Source organism: Podarcis cretensis (assembly GCF_951804945.1).
Source record: "Podarcis cretensis genome assembly, chromosome: 6".
Taxonomy (NCBI): Eukaryota; Metazoa; Chordata; class Lepidosauria; order Squamata; family Lacertidae; genus Podarcis; species Podarcis cretensis.
The window spans coordinates 101,431,759-101,458,491 of NC_137175.1; the positions used below are offsets into that span (position 1 = coordinate 101,431,759).

The 26,733-nt window shown below is 43.9% G+C and overlaps 2 protein-coding genes and 1 long non-coding RNA gene across 4 annotated transcripts; 2 read left to right on the forward strand and 1 right to left on the reverse strand.

Moving 5' to 3' along the window:
* The first annotated feature begins 77 nt into the window (after positions 1–77).
* Positions 78–3,468, forward strand: GLRX5 (glutaredoxin 5). Its single transcript, XM_079981800.1, has 2 exons — positions 78–449; positions 3,039–3,468. Exons 1-2 carry the CDS (start codon positions 128–130, stop codon positions 3,215–3,217), a joined length of 501 nt encoding a protein of 166 aa, XP_079837926.1. The 5' UTR covers positions 78–127; the 3' UTR covers positions 3,218–3,468.
* A 1,646-nt stretch (positions 3,469–5,114) lies between these two features.
* On the reverse strand, positions 5,115–6,863 carry LOC307218916. Its single transcript, XR_013840129.1, has 2 exons — positions 6,364–6,863; positions 5,115–5,840 (listed from the first exon to the last, which is right to left on the reverse strand). It is a non-coding gene; the product is annotated as an uncharacterized lncRNA (long non-coding RNA).
* A 185-nt stretch (positions 6,864–7,048) lies between these two features.
* Positions 7,049–20,220, forward strand: PIGA (phosphatidylinositol glycan anchor biosynthesis class A). 2 transcript variants are annotated; one of them, XM_079981552.1, is made up of 7 exons: positions 7,050–7,205; positions 8,924–9,704; positions 11,403–11,535; positions 13,662–13,794; positions 15,747–15,953; positions 16,709–16,968; positions 17,585–20,220. In XM_079981552.1, the coding sequence occupies exons 2-6, from the start codon at positions 8,987–8,989 to the stop codon at positions 16,964–16,966; spliced, it is 1,449 nt and encodes a 482-aa protein (XP_079837678.1). In that variant the 5' UTR covers positions 7,050–7,205; positions 8,924–8,986; the 3' UTR covers positions 16,967–16,968; positions 17,585–20,220. The 2 variants fall into 2 exon arrangements, with proteins under 2 accessions (XP_079837679.1, XP_079837678.1); XM_079981553.1 differs by lacking the exon at positions 16,709–16,968 and having other exon boundaries at positions 7,049–7,205.
* Positions 20,221–26,733: the final 6,513 nt, after the last annotated feature.

A 26,733-nucleotide genomic window follows, 5' to 3' on the forward strand; every position in this document is an offset into this window, starting at 1 on the left:
AGCGCAGGCAGCCCCGCTTAAACATTATTGGTAGCCCGAGCGTGAGTGACAGAAGCGGAACCGTGGCCTGCGTCCCTTTGGCTAGGCCGCGAGGTCGCCTGAGGGAGCCTCCGGCGAGCCCGCAGCCATGAGCGGGTCCTTCTGCCGGCTGCCCGCAGCCCTGCGGCGGTGGCGCGGCGCGCGGCCCACGACACTCTTGGCGCGGCCGCTGAGCCAGGCCGGCCCCGGAGGCGGCGAAGCGGAGGGCGGCGAGGGCGTCGCTTCGGCCGCCGGGTCGAAGGAGGCGGTGGGGCGCCTGGTGCGCGCTCACCCGGTGGTGGTGTTCATGAAGGGCAGCCCCGCGCAGCCCCAGTGCGGCTTCAGCAACGCTGTGGTGCAGATCCTGCGCCTGCACGGCGTCAGCGACTACCGCGCCTACGACGTCCTGCAGGACCCCGGCCTGCGCCAAGGTAGGCGGGCTCGGCGGAGGGGCCTCTGCGCCCGCGACGCCCTGCGAGGCTGCCCCTCTGAGGGGAAGGCGGGCTGAGGCGGGCTTGCGGGGCGGCAGGGAAACCTCGTTGCTGCTGCTGCCCGCCTGCATTTGCCAAGGCCTGAGCAGTGGGTCCCCCCCCCCGCCCCTCTTTCCTTAGAAGGGCCTGCTGTGGTTCCACGGAGTCTTCCTCATTAAGTTTCTGTGCCGTGGCCTGGCGGGTGGGAAGCGTGGCTGCGGGTTACGACTGTGTGGCCGGGCGTGGGGCCCAGTTCTCGCTCCCCGCCACCCCTCGCCCAGTCTTTCCCAAGGAGGAGAACGGGGAAAGTGGGTGCTGCTGGGTGCCACTGCCTGCAGGCGCCCTGAGCCTCTTTCGGCAGAAGAGCACAACCCTCCCCTCTCCCCTTCAATCTGATGTTCCCCGAAAGGCTGTGTGTACACACGGACCCATCCAGGCTGCCGTAGCTCCAGCGCTTCTCTCCACCGGCCTTTCCTGCTATCGAGTAATGTGAGGGGAAGCGGTTGCTCTTTGGTCCTGCCTTCCCCGCAACTCGAGAGCTGGATGGAGATGTCCGTGCAAGTGCTCGGATGATCCTTGTAGGATCGCCAGTCTATTTTTGCAACTCAGGAGGGCCCTGCGACCAAATTGAGATTTCCAGTTTGGGGTTTGCATAAGTTGTTCTTAATAATATTTATTAAATTTATATACTGCCCTTCATCCGAAGATCTCAGGGTGGTTCAGAAGATAAAAATACAGGATAAAAGCACAAAATAAATACTTAAAAACAAAGCAAAACAATAACACCCCCCTCCCACAAACACATTTAAAAGGCTATAGAATATAAATCACCCAAAGGCCTGGTTGAAGAGGAACGTTTTTGCCTGGCTTCTAAAGAGTTATGAGATTGTATCATTTTTCAGAGCACTTCTAGAATATACACAAGAGCTTGCACCACTCCCTCAACTCCAAATGTCTGTCGGGAATAGATAAATAATTTGGACAGAGATAAAGAATTTGTATTTGCCAAACAGAGCAAATAGGTGTTGAAAAGCAGTAAAATATCCTAATTTTTTTTAAATATGCAAATACATTTAAGGTTAGGTCCAAGAAGTGCTATATCTTTGTTCAAAAATTTCTGTTTAATGCATTAGGAAAGTCTTCATGTAGTTTCTGTGAATCTGTTGGCCAGGGACCAGGGCTATAATTTGAATCTTGAATGAGTTGCAAGAAGAAAAGTCTTAACGGAGGAAACAAGAGCCAATGCAGTGTTTTGAGTGTTAGCCTAGGACCTGGGAGACTAAGTTTAACATTTCTACTCAATCATGAAGGTGACCTTGTGTGAATCAGGCTTGGCTGAACCTTCCTCACAGGTTGGTTGTGAAAATAAAATGTGGAGGTGAATGATGTTCTTTACCTTGAGCTCCTTGAAAGGAAATGTGGGATATAAATGTAATAGTAAATTTAAGAATGCAGGGCTGTTTCAACATGCTAAGTAGCCATGGAATGTAGAGAGACAATTGAGGAAAAATGGGGCAGTGAGAGCAGAATCTTTTGCCTTGGGGGAAAGTGGCTGGAAAGAATCTGGAACCAGGGTCTCTACTTTTTGGAGGAAGGATAAACTGCAACATGTGTTTTGCAGGCAATGATTGATTTATACATGCCTAATTAATATGCAGCAGAAAAGAGGGTGGACTGAGGGGCAGAGTGGGCTGATGCACACTCCACTGATGTGCGCAGGGGTCAGGAACATAACCCACACACAAAATGGTTATTGCCTGTATTGTAATGTTTTTTTAAAAATCTAGCAATTTTTTAAAATTGTGGGAATTAATCAAACTGAACTGATGATTCCTCAGGCCAGTGTTTCTCAAATGTTATGAGATTATCCTGGATCCTCCATACCCTAACACCAATCTTGGAAACTTGCTGTGTGTACAAGGGGTTATGTGTGCAGGGGGCTGGACTAGATGACCCTTAGGATCCCTTCCAACTCTATGATTCTATCTGTTTACAGCACCACACTAGTTTTCTGTAAGTAGCTAAAGTACAGTACTGGATTTGATTGTGGGGAAACCCCATTTCAAATTGCAATGGACAAGCTATGGCATTGTTGGAATGAAATGCTGCTCTGTTCCCCATATAGCTTAAACAATATACTACTGCTTTCCACTTGCCTGGCTCCAAAATGCCCTTGTATAGTTTTGTGTTTCTCCTTGGTACTTCTGTCTCTAATCTGAAATAATTGGCTCTGCAACGTTTTTTAAATTTGAATGAACTGATTCTATTCCATAATTCCATGCTTGGAAACCTCAGGTCTTTAATTAGTCAGTTTTGTCAGCTTAAATTGTGTTTTACACAGTAGCAAAAGGACAGGTCCCCTGCCCCAAGTCGAGGAGGAGAAGAGAGAAGGTGATACAGACTTAAAGCCAATAAGATTTGCTAAAAGGCTATGGGTTGTGTGCTTCCTTTCTTTTCTCCAGTATAGTATTAACTGCCTTGCCAGTTCAAAAACACTGTTATAAGTTGTCAAATGTATTTGGTTTAATTTGTCTTTCTGTTTTGATTCAGGAATCAAAAACTATTCCAACTGGCCTACTATTCCCCAGGTCTTCCTGAATGGTGAATTTGTAGGGGGCTGTGATATACTACTTCAGATGCATCAAAGCGGGGACCTAGTGGAGGAGCTTAAGAAATTGGGAATTCGCTCTGCACTTCTGGATTCGGAGAACAACCACGGAAAAAAATAAGCAAGTGACTGCTATGACTTTGACAAAGACAACTTTTGACAATTTGGTACCAGAAAAGCCTTATGCAATTTAGCTCAGAAAGGCAACTTTTTGAACTAACAATGAGGTTTTATCATTAAGCATTATGTTACCCACTCTACTGTACAATAGACTGATATGTGGCTATTCTGTCTTGAATGTTTTTTAAGCATAGCTCTGTAAATCAAATGTTTTACAATCAAAGTAAATAAGTAGTTCACTTCTATTTTTAATGATTTTGTGTTCATTTTGCTTGAGTCACCAAAAAGTGGAACTTCTTTTTCTGGGGTGTTTCCATACTAGCTGTTTATACTCCAGAACTGTTACTCTTATTTACTCACTTTACAATATCATTAAGTTTTTGCTGTGCTCTCACTGTGGTTATTTCATATTTCCCCATGCTGCATAAAGTCTGACTTTAAAAGAAGAAAGAACAATGCTAGTTCCACAGGTGCAGATGGCCTAGCACTTATCTTCCATTTTGAGATGTGTAGTGGCTATTTTTAAATTGGTGCTAATGCACTGTGGTGAAATTTAACAGATTAAAAATAAACAATAAGGAAAGGAAAAGACAAGCATTTAAGAATGGTGTGCGGCAATAAGTAACTATTTCCTGAAGCACCTGATGAGAGAGAATGAAACAATTTGAAGAAGTAATCAAATAAATTTAAAGTTACTGCTTTGGGATTTACATCAGGCATAGGTTGAATTAGGCAAGTTCAATGTCATTTGTTACCTGACTACTCTTCTTTCACCAGCAGAAACTTACAAAGATTTATCCCAACACATATGCCCCTGAATCCCAACAATGCTAACAACAGGAATAAACTCCATTGAAACTCAGTGGGATTTCCTTCTGAGTAAATATTTGAAAGAAGGTCATTGCTACTACTGTTTGTTTCTTCTCCGGTTGCTAGGGTTGTTGAAAAAAAAGGTTGTTTTTTAAAAGTTCCTTAAAGGGCATCTAAGTAATAAGACAGTTGCTCTTTAAAAAGCACTATAATGCATTGAAACTGCTTTAAAAAATCCCGTTGAGGAATTATTAATGAACAGTTGCCTGGATGTGAATTGTACTCTTCTGCACTGGTGTGAGTGTGAACATAGCTTAGTGGAGTGTTTATGTGGAAAAGGCACAATAATCCCTGCAGTGTGGAAAATCTATTGCAAGTCTGCTCATAACTAACACTATGTAAAGCAGTGATTGGGTAGGTCTAGGAGCTGTGCATCTGGAAGCATATTTGGATCATCTTCATAATTTGCAAATTGTGTTCTAGGCATAGTGTGAGTTTCCTTTGCTTCTCAGTGAAAAATGAAGGAAGTTGATGCCTTCGTTTTATTTGTGTAGAGTTTAGGAACCTAATCAGCCTATATTTAGGGACACATATTAAGAGTGCAGTAAATTCTTAGCTTGAAAACAAATACCACAGTAGTCATGATTACTGTTTCCAAAGTCAATAAATGGGTTTGGGGGGGGAAGCCAGAAGTTTGGATTAAAAGCCAGGAAGTAACTTCTACCTCTGCCCAAAAGACTGCCTCAATTAATATAAAGTCTATAATCAGTGCTTTAATATATATAAACTTAATTTTGTGGCTCCAAATGGAAAATGTGCAGTTTTGGTATCACAGACATAGTTTATTGCTAGTGTCCATTTTTATATAAGTGCACAAACCCCTTGGGATAGAGCCTTGGAACCAATAATTGGGTGTTTAACATTCTGAAATATTTTGTAAAGTTATGCATGGACATGTGTTTTTTCAAATCTGCAGTGATTTGTGCTTCGCTGAAATATATTTTCTATCCAGTTGAATGAGGAAATAAATCTGTTTCATGTTGGACTGAAAAATGTAGACAGCATAATATTTGATTTTTTTTTAAAAAAACCTCCATATATCAAGCTCCCTTAATGTTTCTGTTTCTAGGCACAAAAATATATTCATTGAAAGCTTACACATTGTTTTGTGCAGCTACAGTAGTAGTAAAATAAGTAAAATAAGGGCCCTCACTATTTTTAAATAGGCGAGCAGTTTGTACCATTGGATACAAGTAAATAATCTTCCATTTCTCTGTGTACTTTTCACTCTCTCCCCACCCATTGCAGACATGTGACTCCCAGAAGCTTGTCCTTGAGGAAAAGTGTTCCCTCATTCCTGATATGTAGGAACACATACTCCAGCACTGACAGAGATGTAGACGATAATAAAGTGAATGGAAATATGTTAGACAAAGTTGGCTTTGCTAACCCAAGGCACCCAAGACTAAAAATGATGCTGTCTAGTCTGCACTTGTGCAACATCACCCATAAGTTCGGTTTCAAGTCCAGTATAATGGGAGAGCTTATGCTTTGCGTTCACGTTCCCCAGGGTGCCGTCCAGCACCTTGAGAATGTGCTTCCAGTTGGAGCAGGCCACCTTGGACACGTAGCAGTACAGGAAGCAGTGCTTGTCATTCACCAGGAGGTGCTTGAGTGCCATCCGTTGCTGCCGAGAGCTCCCACATGCGAGGTGCATCTGCTTGACCGCACGCAGAACGGATGGTCCGGTTGCAGATGTCACGCAGAACCTGCACAGCCATGTCCTCCACCCTGGCGCTGCCACCACGCCTAGCCTGTGTAAAAATAAAATTTAAGGTCATATAGATCAACACAGTAAGACTGACCTGAAACCATTTTGACTCCCAAGCTGACCAAATGTTTTTTCTGCAAGGAGGGAGACGGTCAGGGAGCCCTCCCATTGTCTCAGGAATTGAGTAATCATTTCAAAGGGTGACAGACTACCAGGAAAGGCAATCAGATAAGGCATTATCAGATAACCTGGCAGACAGGAAAAACAACATTCAAATTTCTGTTGTGGACCACCTTTTCTGTGATGTAGGTATGTTTGTGGGGGATGGTTTTGGGTTACACCCCTTCTGTGATGTATGTATGGAGGGGTGGTCTTGAGTTCCAGGGCAGGGAATTTAAAGATCAATAAAGATCAGGCTCACTAGATGCGTTGCTTCTCAATATTCTCTGGTTGCCCTCTGTTATTTTCTCCTACCATTAGGGAACCCATGTAAGGACTCTATACTGGCTCTTGGATACCCCATAGGGGAAAAAGGGCAGATTTTGTTTAACACACCTGGAACTCGCCTCAGAAAGGGTGCAGCAGTGGGGGTTCCACCTCTGCCAGAATGCCCTTCTAGATCATCAGGAGCAGGACGCTTGACACCAGGATCACACTGAACATCAGCATGGAAGGCACAAGCAGGCATGCGCCGCTGGTGCCACCCAGCAAGCGGGCCTGGGAGACGCCCCCACGGGGTGAAAGAGCACGGAGACTCGGTTTGCTGGGCGGCCTCAGGCTGGAGGGGCACGCGGGTGCTGGTGCCACTTGATGGTGAGCCTGCCAGCCTCAGCCCTGCCAGCAGCCGCCTGCTTGGCTCTGGCCATCGCTGCCTGCAGAGGGCGCTTGGGCGGCGGGGCGGCTGGGCAGGACCTGCCCCCTGCTGCTCTTAGCGAGCACGGCAGGCGTCAGGGCTGATGGGAGTTGTAGTCCAAGGCCCCTCTAAGGCCCCGCAGGAGGGGCGAGGGCGGGAGGTTGGGAAACGGCCACGTGAAGGCAGGCAGGCAATCGGCGGCCTGCTCGGAGGCGTCTCCTCGAGGCCCTCCTAGGGAGGCGGAGCGGGAGGGAGGGAGGCGCCGGAGACGTCAACGCGCAGTCCAGCGTCGCTTCCTCGAGAAATCGCCGCGAGCGCCCGCATTGGCTTTCGTTGCACCACGTGCTCCGGGCGCTGCCCTTCCATTGGACGCTTTCTCTCGCGCTCCGAAGGCGGCGTGTGGGCAAAGCGGTGCCTGGGTCTGGGCGCCTGCTGTAGCTCCGAGAAGGGCAAGAGCCGCCTCTCGCCGCGAGGGTCCCCGAGGAGCGGCGGCCGAAGGAGCAGCCGGGCGCCGGGAGAAGCGCCGCTCCAGTCCCTCGCTCGCGCGGGCGCCAGGTGAGCCTCAGGCCCCGCGGGGCCTCCGCCCCCGAGAGGCCTCCCCCTCCCCCGCGCCCCTTCTCCCCCGAGGGGACTCGAGGCGCCGCTCTTGCCCGTCAGCCTCTCAGGAGTGGGCCGCCTCCCTCCCCGGGGCTTTGCCTGCTGTTGGTCGCCTAGAAGCCTCCTTGGGTCGCCTTGGGCAGGTGTCATAAGGAATAGTCATCCCATGAGGCCCCGTTTCTCTGAAATGCTCCCGCTCCGGTGCCTGCGGGGATCCAAAGAGCCTCGTGCCCTTGGAGCATCCCTGTGCTGAGCTTGGCTTTCCTGGTGCTGCAGTCCAAAGTCTTGCAGAAATGCAGCTCCCAGTGGCAGCACCAGTGTTAGTGGCAGAGAGCCGTCTCAGTAGTGTCGCCCGCTCTGTGGAGCAGCCTCCCCTCAAGATGTCGAGGAAATAAACAGCTACCTGACTTTTAGAAGACATCTGAAGGCAGCCCTGTATAGCGAAGTTTTTAATGGTTGAAGTTTTTAATATTCTATTGAGTTCTGCCCAGAGTAGCTGGGGAAACCCGGCACGATGGGCGGGATATAAATAAATAATAATAATAATAATTCAGAAAAGCTAGGAGAAATGGCACCCTCAACCTAGGTTTCAGTCACCACAACAATACATACAGGCACTTTTTTTTAGACAATTACTAAACCAAATGAGGATAAGATGGGGATTTAGCTAAAGATGGAATAAATCCTGTGCACAAAAGACAAGTTATTTTGAAACAAAGAATCAATCAAGTCTCCTTCACTGGAGGTTTTAAAACAGAGGTCGATGGCTGTTTGTTATGGATGCTTTAGTTGAGATTCCTGTATTGCAGGGGGTTGTTCTAGATCAGGGGTTGTTCCATCAAGCACTGGTGGGTGGTAAGGAAATTTTACCATCAAGAAAGATGTATTAGTGGGTGGCAGGTATAAAAAGGTTGACTATGCATGGCCTAGATGACTTGGGGTCATTTCCAACTCTACAATTTTATGATTCTAAGTTGCAAAGCAGTTTCATTCCAGCAAAAGTAAAAACCAAACCTCTTTTACGCAATTAGAGCAGGTAGCTTACGAAAACCTTTATCTTCATAAATTTGTAAAAAAAAAAACTATGCATAGAGAATTTATGTGGTCCTTTTTGTGGTACTTGGAGGCTACAGGTCGTACAGTGAACAAGCACAGTGGGACTTAAGTTTAGGCGTGTATGGGACAGTAACACCTATCCCTCGCAAGAGAAAAACAATCCATTTAACTGTGAAAGAGCTTTGTACAACAATGAAAGGGTTTTCTCTTCCTCAGCACATCAAAAGGAGCAAGTGGAAAGGGAACACTTCAGTTAGTGACACTGCTCTCACCCAGCCACAGGAGATTTCGGTTGCAAACCAAGTGACTGGAAATCTCAGCGGTCGCAAGGGGGGCACTCACTCCTGAGTTGCAAAAAGCAACTGACGACTGGTTAATTTTGAACGCTGGGCGGGACGCAGATAAATTGCATGATAATGGCTTCCCCCAAAGTCTTTATTCTAACACTGCAATCCTGAACACACTTACTAGGGACAAGAATAAATGCTATTGAACAGAATGTGGTTTATTTCTGACAGAAGCATGCATAGTATTGTGCTGTACAATGAAGACCTCTGTAAGTGGTGAGGGGTTTTTTAGCCTTGATGTGTAATGTGTATTTTTTTTCTTTGCTCTTTTAGGAAATGGATGGAGCCTTTTCTTCATGTTGAATGTCTACTTTTCAGACTGATTGCTAAACTACTATGGCAGGTCAAAGAGGAAATCACATGCAGTTCCTATCCCCCTTGTCTTCTTCCACGGTGAACTGTCATAAATCTCCATCATGTTCAAGTAAAATTCATAGTATTTGCATGGTGTCTGACTTTTTTTATCCAAACATGGGAGGAGTGGAAAGCCACATCTACCAATTGTCACAGTGCCTAATTGAAAGAGGACACAAAGTTATCATTGTCACTCATGCTTATGAAGACCGTAAAGGCATTCGTTACCTCACCAATGGACTGAAAGTCTATTATTTGCCATTAAGAGTTATGTACAACCAGTCTACTGCAACAACTCTCTTCCATAGCCTGCCTCTGCTCAGGTATATATTTGTACGTGAAAGAGTCACCATTGTCCATGCCCATAGTTCATTTTCTGCTATGGCTCATGATGCCCTGTTCCATGCCAAGACAATGCAACTACGGACAGTTTTTACAGACCATTCCCTTTTTGGATTTGCTGATGTTAGTTCGGTGCTTACAAACAAACTCTTGACTGTATCGCTATGTGATACAAACCACATAATATGTGTTTCTTACACTAGCAAGGAAAATACTGTGTTGAGAGCAGCACTGAATCCTGAAATAGTTTCTGTCATTCCCAATGCCGTTGATCCTACTGACTTCACTCCAGATGTATCTAGAAGGAACAAAAGCACAATAACTGTTGTTGTTGTCAGCAGGCTTGTATATAGAAAAGGTAATGAGATCCAAAATATACGTGTCACTTAATGTTGCTTCTTTCTAATGCTATAGAGATGATCAAAAATTGCCTTTCTGTTTGTATCTACCTTTTAAATTTACTTAAGTTTTGCTGCATGATATTATGGCTGGTTTTATTATTATTTTATTATTTACTAAATTTGTCAGTTGTCTTATCTTACCCAGGGAAGCCCAAAGTGACTTACAGCCAAACAAAAAGACAATAAATCCCACACAGATGCATTGAAACAAAGAGAATAGAGAAATACATTAAAAGCATCCCACCCACTTCTAAAAGGTCACAGATAGTTAAAGGCCAAAGACCTGGTTATAGAGGAAAGTTTCTGCCTGGCACCTAAATATTTTAAGACCTGGCAAGTATAAAATCCTGTTTAGATCTGTGGCAGACCGCATGCAGTTGCATGTGGATTCACATGCTGCTTGGCAGGAACTGCGTGGGGCTGCCAGTTTTAACAAGTGAAACTACAGGTGAGACTGCTGTGATATCATAGGATCATGATGACCTGAGCAGGAGCTATTGTTGTTGCAGGTAGAGGGCCTAGAAGAACGGTCATAATGCATACAGTTTGTTCTGTTCCTCCAAACATGCAAATACATAAAATAAAAAGGAATGTTGTGAGATATAGGGGTGCCTAAACCAAAAACCTAGGATAGACAACAAATTCAGAGCAAAGAGTAATAAAAAGGCATTGGCCCATTAACTCTTTCACGCAGACATTTTTATCTTCAGCACTGGCACCAATTTTTTTTTTTCTGGGATGCTCAGGGATACGCTGTACCGGCACCATTATTATTATTTTTTTAGAAGAAAAATACTGACTGGCACAATGTTTTGCCTTTAAAAAATTTGCTGTCGTGTAAGTGTCACACTAAGATTGGGGAGCCAGTGTTGAAGTTCTTGCTCTGCCGTGAAGCTCAGCATGACCCTGAGTCACGTCATCTCTCAGCCTGTACTGTTTCACGGGGCTTTTCATAGTATAAAATGAGGCAAGGGAAAGCCATGCACAGCTCCTTGGATATGACTGCAATTAATTTAGGGGGAATGATTGTGAAAGTGCAGTGTGCTACCTTCCATTCACCAGTACAAGGCATGTTGGTAATCCACCTACACAATATCTAGTGCATTTTCCTTTTGGACTGTTGCCTCTGGGCTAGTAGTTTAGATACTAGTAGAGAATCCATCCCTGCTACCTTTTCTCTGTCAGTGGACTTTATTCCCTGCTGTTCCTGACAGTAGCCATGCCACCTCACGGCTTCCAGTCTTGTGTTACATGGGAGTAAGTTCTTCTGAACCCAGGAGGACTTACTTTTGAGGAAACAGGTTTTCTAGTGCAACTGCTAGAATGATTGTTGTCTACTTCCCAAAAAGCAGCTTTTGCACAAAGCTTTGCTTGTAGTGTAGCAGATACTTAGAAATCAGGTACCACTGAGATCTCGCAGCAGTAATGAAATTTTTATGGAGTAAGATAGAGTTGAAGTAAATTTGTAAACTTCAGAAAATAAACTCTAAATCTGGTCACAGTACAATACAGTACACTATAGTTTTTTATTTGCAATTTTATTAACACAGTTTTTTTGTCATTTTCTTTTGATGCTGACGTATGATGGGATGCTTTGTCAGGTAGATAAGTAACAAATCTGAAATACCAACTGCCTCTAAATATTATGTCTTCAGGTATAGATTTGCTTAGTGGTATAATTCCTGAACTTTGTCAGAAGTATCCAGATTTACATTTCTTAGTTGGAGGAGAAGGACCAAAAAGAATTGTATTAGAAGAGGTACGGGAAAGATACCAGCTGCATGACAGGTACTTGCCTTGCTCTTGTTTTAATACTGTTGTGGTGATTGAAGGGTCAAAGGAAGAATTGGGTGAGCATTGGGAGGAAGGTTGCAAGGGGGAGGTGCATATGGCTAATGAAATTTGCATATAATTTCCACCATTCTGCCAGATACTGAGCAGCACTTGGTAGCATGCTGTGATTTTTCTGGAACATTCTTGTTTTGGAAGAGTGCTCTCAATTCTGGCATATTATAAACTTACAAAATTCGATTAGGTGAGTCACTCTTTTCCATGTATGCAGCTCAGTGCACATGGGGGTGGGGGATGGCATACCAGTCTGATAATCCGCTGTGGATAATCCTCCAAATATGTAAATTTGTAATCTGGAAGGTGCTTGATGGTCAATCAGTATTCAGTTCTTCAAAATCTTTTCAAAATTGCTTTCTTGCTCAGTTTAAATAAGATGCCCAGTTATTTTCTTAAGATACTTGTATTTCTTCTATTCCTTGTTGGTCCACATTGAGCTTCTTCACTGAACTAGCCACTATAGCCCCAAAGTCTTGTTCCTAGTCATTCACCACCAGTCCAGATTACATTAGCGTATACAGTCAAACTTCGGCTCCCAAACACCCCCATTTTGGAACATTTCGGCTCTCAAAAGCCGAAAACCCAGAAGTAAAAGTTCGGGTTTTTGAATGTTTTTCGGAAGCCGAACACCCAACACGGCTTCTGCTTGAGTGCAGGAGGGTCTTGCAGCCAATCAGAAGCCATGCCTCAGTTGTCGAACATTTTGGAAACCAAACGGGCTTCCAGAATGGATTACGTTTGACAACCGAGGTTTGACTGTATGTGAAGTTTGGATTATTTTTTTTTTAATTATTTTTTTTGCCATTTTACTGTCCATTCACCCAGTTTGGAGAAATCCTTCTGGAGCTCTTCACAGTCCCTTTTTGTTTTGTTCAGCTTGAACAACTTGGTATCATTAGCAAATTTGGCTACCTCCCTGCTCATTCCTAGCCCTTGATCATTTTATGAGCAAGTTAAAAAGCAAATGTCATAACACTGATCCTTGGTGAACTCCCATTTTCTACATCACTCTTTTGAAAGAACTGTCCTTTTAATTCTACAGTCTGCTTCCTGTTTCTTAACAAAATACTGATCTGCTAGAGGACTTCTCCTCTTACCCCGTGAGCCTTTGGTGAGGGACTTTATCAAAAGTCAGCTCTTTACTTGGCACAAAAGTCTTAATGTTGGCATTCCCTGGGGAAGAGTGTTCCATAAGCATAATTGCTCCTTTAGGAGGAAAGGCAGGGTACAAATTTAATAAAATAAAAAATTAAATGAATAAAATGGCAGCTAGTTGCCCATCTCTTTAGGCGAGTGAAAGTGGAAAAGGAAAAATGTATATACGGTCAAACCTCAGTTCCTGAACAGCTCCATTTTGGAATGTTTCAGCTCCCAAACCATTTTGGCTCCTGAATGGTTTTTGAGCGTTTTTCGGAAGCTGAACATTCGATGCGGCTTCCGCTGAATGCAGAAAACTCTTGGAACCAATCGGAAGCTGCGCCTCAGTTTTCAAACATTTTGGAAGCTGAACGAGCTTCTGGAATAGATTATGTTCGACAACCGAGGTTTGACTGTATTGGCAAAGAGCAATCCTCTAAGTAACCTGGCCCCAATATGTTTAGGGCTTTAAAAATTAATGCCAGGACCAGGACTTAAAATCAGGCCCAGAAATGACATGGAAACTAGTGCAGATAACTGCATTGCTCTGTTTTGGGCCTGCTAAACTGTCTGCACCATTTTAAAAGTCAGCCTCACAGTACATGACAGTAATCCATTCTGGAGGCTATCATAATGGATACCCATCACAAAGTTTTCTCTATGTGGTGTCATTAAATGTTGGCTGAATTATGCCCGTTATGGATTGTATCTGAAGGTGTGAACCAATGCCATTTAAAAGCATTGTGGAGCTTGTTTTGATATGCAGTCCAGCCCATCAGTGTCAGTAGTGTAAATAGCTAAGAAAGTTCATAAGCCACAAAATTAGTGATATTGACAAGTGCTTACATTTGACTGTGATCATACACATGGTTATGAAGACTTTTGCAAAGATTACCTTTAAAAAACTTGTTTTCTCTAATTGCATGCAGAGTCCGTCTCCTGGGAGCTTTAGAACACCAGGATGTTAGAAATGTCTTGGTTCAGGGACACATTTTTCTCAACACTTCTCTCACCGAAGCATTTTGCATGGCAATTGTGGAAGCTGCCAGTTGTGGTTTACAGGTAAAAACAGTTTCCTTGTTTAGAGAGACTAGTTGGACATTTTCTTAATAACATAATATACAACTACGCATTAACAAGCAGACTTTTGAATAACATATCTGACAGAAGTGTCTACACTTTTAACTACAAGTTCTTTGGAAATGAAGAATCAGTTTGCATGGGAATTACAACTTGATTGTCAGTTCTCTGTATTCATTATGTAGAATTTTAACATAACTGGCTTGCATATTTCAGGAATGCAAGGTGTGTTTGAACCTTGATTATTTGTCTTATTCTCATCTTTGATTCAGAAAGCAGCATTTGGACAACTGAAGACTCAATCATTATCCTTAAAAAAATTCATTGACAGCTTTAAACATTAGATTGCCACATTGTGTATCTAGTGGAGGAGAGATTATTCTACAGCACTTCACAAAATGGACAGAGCATTAAAAGTAATATAAAATAAAGATTATTAAGCACCCTTATCCGTTTATAATCTTTCTTAATCACAAATAATTAAGATATGTTTTTTTATTATTTTTCTGGCTGTTAGGTAATGTCTCATCTTATGCCAGCAGTCCATTTGTGTTCTAGGTGAAAATTAAGTGGTGGATAGATTCATGTCCGTCGTAATTCATCCTAGTCTCAGAAGTAATTAAAAGAAGGGAGCTTTAACTGACCTGATGTCCCAAGGACTAACCTTCAGGGCTATTATGCAGGCACAGTGGTGATTCCTTGCTCCCAACACGTTCCCTCCATCCAAAAACTTCATCTAGTCCAACCCTTTGCAATGTAGGAATCTTAGCTAAAGCATCCATAACACATGGCCATCCAACCTCTGCTTAAAAACCTCCCAGGAAGGAGAGTCTATCACCTCCTGAGGGAGACCATCGCATTGTTGAACAGCCCTTACTGTCAGCACTGTTTAGTTGAAATCTCCTTTCCTGTAACTTGCAGCCATTGGGAAAACAAGCTTGCTCCATCTTCCATGTGACGGCATTTGAGATATTTGAAGATGGCTATCATATCCCCTCTCAGTCTCCTCTTTTCCAAGCTAAACATGCCCAATTCCCTCAACCATTCCTCATAAGTCTTGGTTTCCAGACCCTTGGTCATCTTGGTTGCCCTCCTCTGCACATGTTCCAGCTTGTCGACATCCTTCAGTTGTGGCACCCAGGATTGGACAATGTATTCCAAGGCAGACCAAGGCAGAGTAGAGTGGGATTACGACTTCCCTTGATCAGTACGTTATACATCTGTTGATGCTGCTGCATCATACGGTTGACTTACATTAAGCTTGTGGTCCTTTAATCTCCCTATCTTCAAAGGTAGAGAGTAATAACAAAGGTTTATGTTTTGCCTATTGTTAATCACAGCATAATTATCTTGTTGTAGTGTCAGCAAGTCAATGACTAGCCAGCCAGCTTTTCTCCTGGAAGTCCCACATCCAGTCTATCCTTAAAAAGACTGAAGGAAGCTGATAGCAAAAATAAAAATATGGATTTATAATGTCAAAATGCCACTTTCAATCTAATACAAAAGAGCAAAATTAAAACAGCTTGTCTAATGGATTTGTAAGATATTAGTACTGGTGGAGGGTGTTTGGGCAAGAAGTGACCTGTTTTGACAACGGGGCGGGGGGTCAAAGGAGAGAGAAATGACGCTGAATCAAAGTGTCTCCTTTCTTGAGGAGTTTCTATAGTCATGAGTCTCCCTGTGTAATTTTGGGCCATTCATATATTCTTCATCTGATTTACCTCACAGTGTTGCTATAAGGATAAAAGTTGAGATAGAAGCTGAGAAGGCCATTTATGCCACTTAGATGGAAGGGAAAGACAACACATTTATTTATACATTTACAGCTGACCATTTGGAGGTGAAACATTCATTACTGTGTTGTATTATTGATATAGTATTTTTGAAACCTAAATTGCCTGTTAAGTATAATATAAATTTTCCTGCTATTTTAGGTGGTGAGTACAAGGGTTGGTGGGATTCCTGAGGTGCTGCCAGATAATTTTATAATCTTATGTGAACCTTCCGTGAAATCTCTCTGTAATGGTTTGGAAAAGGCAATTCGTCAACTGAAGTCGGGATCGCTTCTGTCTTCAGAAATAATACACAACCACGTTAAAACTTTCTATACTTGGAAGGATGTTGCAAAGAGAACTGAAAAAGTAGGTACACTTCCATATTCTGAGACCCATTATATTTTCCTGGTCTTTGTTTTGGTGTAGGGGGGAACCTGTGGCCCTCCAGGTGTTGCAATGCCCATCAGCCCCCAAAAGCGTGCTCAGTGGTCAGGATGGTGGCAATGGCAGCCCAGCAGCATCTGAAGGGTCAAAGGTTCAGCAGGGAGGCTTGAGTATTTTTCAGAGTGGAGGGTGAGCAGCTCTACAAATATGTTGTTTTTATGTCATACTTTGTTGTGATATAAGTTCTCAAATTCCTTGTGCTGGTAGCATAATTTGCAAGCTTCATTAAAATTGCCATCACTTGGGCCTTGCATAACATCTCCTAGTTGTTTCACTATTTAGCTTGTTGGTGTGGAAATCCTTCTAACTAACAGTCTTTACTAGATACTCCTAACTTATTTCCACCAGAAACCTTCACATACATTGTACTCTGTGCTGGAGCAACTCTAGTCAGATGAGTAAATTCTCCTCCTCCCCTAGATGCAATGTTATTGAGAATCAAGAGCCTCCCCTTGCAAAACAGTCTGTGGACCTGCTGCTGAGAGAGAGCTGCTGCCTATGGACCTCTTTCTGAGATCTCTCCTAAGCCCCACAAGTGCTTGTGCATATGCAGAAGTACACCCTGTATTGGACTTAGAATATAATCAGCCTTATAAGCAGATGTCTTGCCTATTAGATGATGCAATCTAAACATTGCAGACAACCCTCATGTATTCCCCCCCCCCTTTCTTTCTTAGGTGTATGACAGAGTGGCAGGTGAAACTGTATTACCAATGGGCAAACGACTTGACAGACTAATCTCTCACTGTGGCCCAGTGACCGGCTGCATTTTTGCTCTTTTTGCTGTGCTCAGCTTTCTTTTCCTGATACTCTTGAGGTGGCTGACACCAGATTACCTTATTGATGTTGCAATAAATGCTACAGGAGAAAACGGGGCATGGACTCGACAGTATTTCCCCAATAAAAACAAAAAAGAGAAGACTTCGTTCTGTTAAAGGTGCTAACAAACAGGACTGCATTCTCCTATGGTCTAGTATTGGCTGTTAGATTTACATTTGCCAAGCAATGTTTTTATAAATTATTGGACAATTTTTCTTGATCTTTGGAAAGAAGATGTTCTACCTCAGATTAGGATAGTCTAAAATGGCTTAGAATAGTTATGCTTGCCAAGACCTGCCACAATAGCTGATCACATTTCTTTCAACCTGAATGATTTTGTCTAAATATGTAGAATCTCATTGTGGCAATTACTGAAAGAAAGACTTGGGTGAATAGGTGGAATTTTACTGCTTTCCCTATTTTTAATATCCTTACCTTCCCCCAAGCCTTAAAGATGAACCTTCTGTTCCAGCGCAAACCAAGTGGAGATCAAAATTGTAACTCTAGATCTCAGGTGTGCTTTTTAAGGGTCAGACACCAATGTGAGACACAGGTCCCATAGAGGAGCTTGGACTGAATCTTTCTTTAGGTTTCTTGGGCACTAATGAACAGTATGAAAATAAGCATATTTTAATTTTTTTGCATGCTTTCCTGAATATACGTTTTAAAATGTGTTCTTTGGAAGAAGTTGCTTCTTGCTGGTGTTACAATTTACTTTTTAAGGTTTTGTTCAGACACATCTGGAAACTGCTTTCATGCTGCATGGATAAGCCCAAGAGAGCCTCCCTATCTCCAGGGTGCAACAAGGAGAAGCTTGGAAGCTTCTGCTTTTATGTAAAAAAACAAAAACCAACAACCCAAAACCTATGGTTCCCCTTTATGGATAAACCTGGGGGATTGTTATTATGAGTTATTCAAACCATAGTTTGTTGAAATAAACCAGGATCAACCATGGTTTCAGATCCTGGTTTGTTAACTAGTGCAATTCTATCCAGCTCTGAGAAATCTAAATGGTTTACTCCCAAATCCGTTTGCATAGGATTATAAAATATGGCAGAAATAAACCATTGTTCCCTAAATTCATTAATTACAGGGAACTGTGGTTTGCTTTAAAGTAGAATTGGAACCTTCCAATTTCTTCATCATGCACCTGGCTTCCCAGTTTATCTGAACTGTCCCTATGTTTTGGCTATTTTGTTATTTTTAACATCCCATTACAATATTGATATGACAATCAACACTGTTCTCTGTGCTTTGGGGTCTTGGTGTTTAATTTGTCTCACTGTGGCTCCTAGCTGCCTCCTACTTTAAGGGTAGCAGGCAGACACCACTGGAAGAAGTCCCCACAGGGACTGAATATGAGTAAAATGCAAATCAGGTTAGAACCTAGTTGCTTAGTATTTTTAAGGGTGGCTCTTTTTCTTGGCTGTGAAAGTATGAATGCAAAATTAAGAGATAATATATGAATAATGATTACTGCATGTGCTGGATATGTGCTTCTGGAGGGGGGGACTGTATGGATGTAAGGTACAAGTGCTGAGGTTTTTAATTAATTAATTAATTAATTAATTAATTTTAAGATCCTGTTTATTGTCATTGCGTCTTTTCTGCCATCTTTTTCAGCTTAAAGCTACGTTCCTGTGCATCCTTATTGGGGAATAAAAGGTAAAAGACCCCTGGACGGTTAAGTCCAGTCAAAGGTGACTATGGGGTACGACACACATCTCGCTTTCAGGCTGAGGGAGCTGGCGTTTGTCCACAGACAGCTTTCCAGGTCATGTGGCCAGCAGGACTAAACTGCTAGGTTGGTGCAACGGAACACCGTGATTGAAGCCAGAGTGCATGGAAATGCCGCAGCAGTACCTATTTATCTACTTGCACTGGTATGCTTTCGAACTGCTAGGTTGGCAGGAGCTGGGACAGAGCAACAGGAGCTCACCCCGTTGTGGCGATTCGAACAGCCAACCTTCGAACAGCAAGCCCAAGAGGCTCAGCGCCACCCATGTCTCTCTGCCAACCTAGCAGTTTGAAAGCATGCCAATGCAAGTAGATAAATAGGTACCGCTTCGGCAGGAAGGTAAACGGCATTTCTGTGTGCTAGCCATCTGTTGACAAACGCCAGCTCCCTTGGCCTGAAAGCGAGATGAACGCCACACCCCCAGAGTCGTCTGCGACTGGACTTAACTGCTCAGGGGTCCTTTGCCTTTACCTACTGGGGAATAAGTTCAGTGGGACCTAGTGGCTGTGTTCACATTTAATGCTTAGCCAGAAAATATGAATTCCTACTTTGCTTCTGCCTTCTGCAAGTGGGGAAACCAAACCACAAAGTGGTTGGCTTAGTATGTCATCCAAACCTGGAATCATAGTTGTTTCCCACAAACAAACCACGGTTGCCATGACTTCAAGTTGGCTAGTGGTCATGATTTGTTTGAGTTCAAATGTCACAGGAAACAAGACCCTCCATGGTTTATTTTCCCGAAGCAGGAATGCCTGTATCAGTGCCTAGCTTGAAGTTTAATCCCTAGTGGTTTAATAAACTTTATTTTCTGGCTTCGCATTACATGCAAACATAGCCTGTGGAACCTGATTCCAAGTAAACATGCAGAGAAGTGAGAAGTTGACAGGTTTTTAAAGACCATTGGAAATCATTAAGGAATTGAAACATACCTTCAGTTCACACAAATAGGCAAATGTTTTAAGCAAAGTATTTTCCTCTATTTTCAGTGTATTAGTACAAAGTTTTTGCATCCCTCAGGTGCATGCATGTACTTTTTTATGGGGTGAGGTGAAGGGGTTGGTGCTACAGACTTGCTTAAGGTGGCATTTGGTGGCTTACAAAAAGAACTTGCACAAGTTAGACCAACTGTCAAACAAAATTGGAAGCTGAAAATTTGCATCTCCTACTGATATTACACATTGGTGAATGCAATGTTAATGTGACTTACCAGCTTTTATCTTGATCACCAGTACTCAAATGGCATTCCTATTTCCTTATGTCATAGAATTGCTTTAATAGCTAAAAATTCTAATTTTTTATTTTCACTATTGTAAGGCACTCCAGTTTCCCTGTAGTGTGAGATACTGAGTGAGCAAGGTTAGATCATTTTGTAATTTTACACATTTTTTCTGTTTGGGAAACACAGGTAGGAAAGAGGCACAATTTTTCAATCTAGTCAATAGGCTATCAAAGGGATGTAGAGGCTTTTTGGAAGTGATATTGGTCCATGCTATTTTCCATACGGTAAGTGTTCTATCACCAGTCGGGATTAAAAAAAATATTTTATTAAAGTTTGTAAAAGAATACAAAGATTAATATCAGATATCTTTTTATCAGGGTAAAAAACTAATCTAAATAAAAACAGACCAAAAAGGGGGGGGGGGGGAGAAGAGAACTCCTAACTTCTCAGGAGTTAGGTACCAATTTTACATCATTTTGTAATAACTCTCTTTTAAATCACAACACAATGTGTATTTTAACCATTTAGTCCACATTTGTTCCTGTTTCATCTGTATATTAGAACCATTTATTTTGCCCATTTAATCATGTATTATTTAACTTGTTTTTCTTGCATTTCAAATTTCAACTAAGTTTATATATTTCTGCAATAACATGTTTGTCATCTGTACGCAATTGTATTTCAATATCTGTCTTTTTTTGTTCTATACCAAAAGTCTTATTATCCAACTTAAATATTTCTGTTAATTGTAAATGAGAAAACAGTTGGAGGCCATAACCTTTCACTGTTTACTGTCCCCTTGTTTTAATTGTACAGTCTCCTTGATTCCACATTTTTCTCTCTACTGTCCTGTATTGGGGAGACCACGTCATTCCAGTCTCCCATAAGGCACAAATTTTCATATGAAAAGTCCATCAACCTGTCCACAAGTTCTTTATACAATACAGATTTCTCTTCATTTGGGGCATAAATGCCTACAACCAAAGTTTCAATCTCTTAGATATTAATTTCCACCCCAACATATCTACCTGTTGAGCGGACGAGCAGAGCGCGGCAGCAGAGAGCACTCCCGCCTGCCATTGTGGAACCAAGGACGGCGCGTGGTTGGCTCACATGGAAATCAATGGCAGAAGGACAACGCATTAAGGGGGAAAGCTGCCATGAAATGAATCTGAAAAATCCTAGAATGAAAGGACAGAAATTGTGGCATCAAGGAAGCCATTTTATTTGTATGCCACTTTCCAGAGTTAAAACCATGCTCAAGGTGGCTTACAACATACAGTACGCCCACAACTTACGTGCATTTGTGCACATTCAGCTTTACATGTGGGGCAAAAAAATAAAAAAGGGGATGGGGTTTGGGGGGAAATGACTTTGACATTGCAGCCCACCATTGAACCAATGTGTTTTTGGTATACACTATTTTGGCTTTGGGGGACGCAGGTGGCGCTGTGGGTTAAAGCCTCAGCGCCTAGGACTTGCCGATCGAAAGGTCGGCGGTTCGAATCCCTGCGGCGGGGTGCGCTCCCGCTGCTCGGTCCCAGCGCCTGCCAACCTAGCAGTTCGAAAGCACCTCCGGGTGCAAGTAGATAAATAGGGACCGCTTACCAGCGGGAAGGTAAACGGCGTTTCCGTGTGCGGCTCTGGCTCGCCAGAGCAGCGATGTCACGCTGGCCACGTGACCCGGAAGTGTCTCCGGACAGCGCTGGCCCCTGGCCTCTTGAGTGAGATGGGCGCACAACCCCAGAGTCTGTCAAGACTGGCCCGTATGGGCAGGGGTACCTTTACCTTTACCTATTTTGGCTTTAGGCGCAAGACCCTGGAATGTAACTCCCACATAAATTGTGGGTTTATTGTATTAAAAAAACACCTAACTACAGACATACCAAAAGTAGTCATAAACAATAAACAAAACATCAAAAATTACACAACCAAATTGAACAATTTCCACATAAATGATAAGATCCAAAATAAAGATACAAAAAATTAACAGAAACAAGAGCAACATCCCACCCCCAGCACCACACAGCCACTAAGCAACACCCCAGGCCAAGGCAGGAAGCAGGTCTTCCAGGACTCTCAGCTAAGTTCCATAACTACAGGTTGGGTGAATGCACTGCATGATTCATGAGTCAGCAAGAAGCAGGGCTGGAAAATGACGCTAATGTTGATGCTAACCTTTCTGCCTAGCAGGGCTTTTTTGGAGTCAGAACTCTCTGGAACGCTGTTCCTGCATAAACTTGCCCGCTGCACCTCTGGTTCACAAGAAGACCCTCCTTGGAGTTCAAAGGGGACATCCTCTGGACTCCAGAGAGGGTGTTCTTGTGAGCCAGAGGTGCAGTGGAGCTTTGATGAGGCTCTTCAGCCTCCCTGCGCATCTGCTCTGCAAAACACCCTGTCCCTCCTGCTTGTGTGTGCAAGCCAGAGAGGCAGGGCTGCTCTGTGCACTGGCAGAGCTGATGCATGTGGACTCCTAGTACAAAGGTCTGTTTGTGATGAGTTCCTGCACCGTTTTTTTCCTAGAAAAAAGCCCTGCTGTCTAGTATGTCTGTTTCATACTAGGAGGTAGGACTTTCTCCTTGATGAAATAGGTGTTACCCTTAGAAAGATCAGGTCCAAGGGTCATGACATGTATGTGGAAAATGCCCAAAGATTTCTCTGCTGCTAAGAATGCACAAAATGAATTGGCTCCCATAATGAACTAAACAGATGCTATAATGTGTCACTCCACAAGGTGGAAGCATTTTTCTTTTTCCCTGCATTAGTAATAAATGTGCACTAAAAGAATGTCAGTTACCTTTCAGTTTAACACAGTTGGTCAAACTGCCAGAAAGGAACAAGCCCACTGATAGTATTATAAATAAAGAATAGTAGCATTTTGAATGTTGTGTTCCATGTTGGACTGAAAAATAGTTGTCTCCCACTTGTTTTGGCTTCTGGGAGCTACATCTAATGGAGGGCTGCTTTTTCTGCAATACTTGTATGCACAAGATGGCTAGGAACCAGAGTAGGCTCCCTTTTTCTTCCCATCCCTTAGATGTTAATCCAAGTCATGTAAACAATTGCTCTCCAATATTAGCTAGGTAAATTTGTGCAGCTCACTGCTAGCTTGAACAGCAACAACACAACTGGCATATATTATTTTATCAATTATATTTTTAAATATATATATAAAACAAATCTAAGAAACAAAAGATAAAGTAAACGTGTTCCTAAAGTATCTAACAAAGGCCAATTGCATCATGATCTGTTACCAAATGAAATGAACTAGGCACCAAGCACAGGGGGAGGGGAGAAGCTTAGCAGGGCCTTAAGTATTGTCATAAGATTGGGGAGGGGCAGACTCCCTATAACCTCTAGATTCAGTAGAGGGTTAGAATTGGATCAAACTCATAAATTTATGGGGGACTTCCGGAGGCGGCGCCAACGGCAATGGCGGTCTCCTAGTTCTGGAGGGAAAGCTCCGCGGAAGCGGGTCGTCCGCTACGGCGAAGCGGAGACCCATGTAAAAAAATCACAGGCAGAAGGAGCCTGTGACCGTGAGACTCGGTGGGCACCGGTAGTGCCCCCCGGACTTGCGAAGGGACCCCGTAAGGGGCTCCGGAGCACAACGGGAGTTTGGCGCGGTGCTGAGAGTCGATCGCTTTTTCCGTGGCGTGAAGCCGTGAAAGCTGTTGCCAGAGAGCGCTGACCTTTTTCCTGTGATCATTCAGCTGTCAAACAACTACCCGTGAGTAGGTGAAGACAGTCCCACTTTGCTGTAGTGGAGTGTATGGAAACGCTGCCTGGGGCAGGGGCACAGGGAGGGGGGAATAGTGGAAGCCTGCTGTAGCTCCTTTCATAAAGCGCACCCAGGGCGCACCTGGGAGCAGAACTGCAGCCAGGCACGAGGAAGGGGCACAGCTTCCCTGCAGAGGCGGCCTCTGCCCCTGGGTTGGGAGCCTGCTGTAGGAGTGTTTGGTTGTGGCCCCTCAAAAATTGCATGCAGGGTCACGCCCCCCCCCCTCCCTACAGCACTGCCACTTTGGAAAGAATATTGTTCATTTATAATGAGCTTGAAATTGTAGAATATAAGAAAACAACTTTCAGGGCGAGGGTGGGAAGGTGATTTCTTATAGTATAAGAAATGTATTCCACACCTCTATAGGACATTGTGTTAAAGTGTTGGATTAAGACTTCTATATTGACCTCTTTTGGGACAAAAGGGAGGGCCACAGCTAGTGGAAGAGGAGGAGAATCTCGTGCTACCAGTGTGAGCCAGTATGTTACTAGGTCTGCTGAAATCCAGTGGATGGACACAGTCATAGGAGCCAACTCCTAGGGGCTGAGCCCCACTCCCCAAGTCGATGGTCACTGCCATTCAAATAGTATGTGTGTGTGTCATGTCATGTGATTGATTATGCAGGCCAGGGCTTACCTGGACCCCCCAATATTTTATTCAAGTTAGCACTCCTGGACGCAGTCCTGGGTCACACACATCAGGCTTAGCAGGATCAGGGTGCTCGTTCTGGGAAGGTAAACAGTGTTTCTGTGCACACTGACTTTCGTCACAGTGTTACGTTGCACCACAAGCAGTATAGTCATGCTGGCTGCATGACCTGGAAAAGCTGTCTGAGGACAAATGCCTGCTCCCTCGGCCTGAAAAGCGAGATGAGCACCGCACCCCATAGTCAAATTCAATGGGACTTAATCATCCAGAGATCCTTTACCTTTATCTCTGGTATGTACAGTTTGGAACTGGGATACCATAATGTTGTTTCACTTCATATATATTCAATTGATCACTGCACTTTACAGAGAAGGAATCGGGTCTTTAGTGTGGCACAGTCTCTGATTGCTTGCAAAAAGCCGTGGAGAGGAGGGGACTTAGGTGGCTGTGAGGAGGCCAGGACTTTCAGTCTTGGCAACTAATCCATGGGGCAAAAGCTACCAGGAATGAGGTGCTGTAATCATTAGGCCTGGCACCCTGCCAAGTCTGTGCAGATTGTGTTCCTGCTCACATAGAGTTAACTCCAGCTTGCATAGTGTGATTTATTACCAGCTCACTCCTGACAGTAATACAAAGTGTATTAAAAAATATATCAACAAATCCAGTCAATACTCTGGCCTTCCCTTCCCTTAAACGTTATAGAGTTTCAACCAACTGTAAAGGTAACCCATAGACTTTAGGACTTCTTATGGGCCGTTAGGAATCTTTCAAATACTTGTACCAATGCATATTTCCAAACACACATCAGTGTGTAAGAAATAATTGGAAGGAACACGCAGGACTGGATTGACAGACACTGACCTGGCTATTGCCAGCCTCTGTGTAAGAGATTTTCTGGCAGCTCTGCCCGCCCACAAGGCCCCAGAGTACCAACTGCTGCGGCTTTTGACGAAACCTTTATGTCTTGTGAGCAGTGCAGGGGAAGCGCCACCAAATGCACCTGGTCACTAGTGAGCCGAGCTGCATTCTCTTGCCTGCCTCAGTTGCCTGGGGTGCAAGTCCCACTGTTCCCCCAACCTGAAAGTCTGCTGTCTCTGTGGGGACAGGGGCACCTCTGGTTCTAATATGTCACCGCTCCTCCTAGACCCACTGTACGTCAGCGGTCCCTTCAATGTCATCTGATGTCCCATGAGTACCCCCTAAGTCCCTAATCTCCCCTTCCCATCTTCAGCTTGTCCTGAAGTGTATACCAGTTATGGTTACAACAGTTGCCAGGATCCTCCTATTCTGCCAGAGGAGAAGTATATCTCTCAGTAGAGCCACAGGGTTGGTGGCTATTTAAAACTAATAGGCAATTTGGTGTGGATGGTGGACAACTGATGTCACATCCAGCACCCTGTTCATTTTCTGGAGGCTCAGAATGGGAGCTGTATCACCCGCTTTCCTAATATAATCCTTTCATAACAATGGCAAAAGTCCCTTTCTGCAGTGCCCCAATAGGGAAGCTCTCCCTCACTACTAGCCCATTGCCTGTTTCCTCTGCCAGGGAAGCCAGGTCAAAAACAACCACCGTAAACTCTGCACTCACCACCACAGTATAAACCACCATGAACTTTCAGTCAGGGATGACCCTGCCACTGAGGGCTTCCTTCTCAAGGAAATTCTCTCTCCAGCACTTCTACCTCTTACTTGAGATCAACAGTAGACTGCCCAGAAGCAAATAATTATCCTTTGTTCTTCTTTCAGGAGTAATACAATAGTGTCATATATTTAAAAAATCTCCTAGGGCCAGTCCCCTTGGCAGCTGCTACTTGCCACAGGCACCTCAGAGAAGCTGGCCCAAATCCCATGAGGCTTTGCCAAAGTTTCACAAGATGTCACTAACCCTTTGGCAAAATCCCACACGTCTCAGCAACAATCATGATACATGACTGGGTGAGACTTTGGGCAGGAGCAGGTAAGGTATCTCTCCACATGTTCAGCCTCAGTCTTAGGCAGGCCCTGCATGCTCTGATGCTCCCAACTGCTAGGTGCTGGCAGCCGTGGCTGGGTAGCTGCTGCCATTACTTTCTCTTTTGTTTGAAGTGTGGCAGCTGCTCCATTTCAAATAAAATAAAATAAATAAAATAAAATAAAGGGAAAGTGGCATACCAGTGGTTCTCTGCAGCTGCAGCAAGGTGCTGGCCTGGCCACAGGGTGCTCAGCCAAGTGCAGCTGCTTGTGTTGCAGCTCACAGCTGGTGGGGACATGGGGCTCAGGCTGGTGGTAGGCTGGTCTCATTCAACCACCTTTGAGACAAGTGTGGTTAGTAGTGTGGCCAGTCAGGGAGTCCAGTTATTAAAATCACAGTTGCGATCCCTTGCCTTTGTTCTCTCCAAATGTCCACTGCAAGGCAGATTCAATTAATGAGGACTCTGGCTGACCAACTTACTTTGTGGTTAATGTTGGGAAGTTTCCTGATGTGGGGCAATGGACATGAGTGTACGTTAGACTCTGC

Bases quoted from the DNA above. Each gene is read 5' to 3' on its own strand.
- PIGA (XM_079981552.1), top strand. From the start codon at position 8,987: ATGGCAGGTCAAAGAGGAAATCACATGCAGTTCCTATCCCCCTTGTCT. The intron at 9,705-11,402 runs GTAATGAGATCC...TTATGTCTTCAG, and splicing joins CAGGCTTGTATATAGAAAAG to GTATAGATTTGCTTAGTGGT. The intron at 15,954-16,708 runs GTAGGTACACTT...TTTCTTTCTTAG, and splicing joins TTGCAAAGAGAACTGAAAAA to GTGTATGACAGAGTGGCAGG.
- GLRX5 (XM_079981800.1), top strand. From the start codon at position 128: ATGAGCGGGTCCTTCTGCCGGCTGCCCGCAGCCCTGCGGCGGTGGCGC. The intron at 450-3,038 runs GTAGGCGGGCTC...GTTTTGATTCAG, and splicing joins GGACCCCGGCCTGCGCCAAG to GAATCAAAAACTATTCCAAC.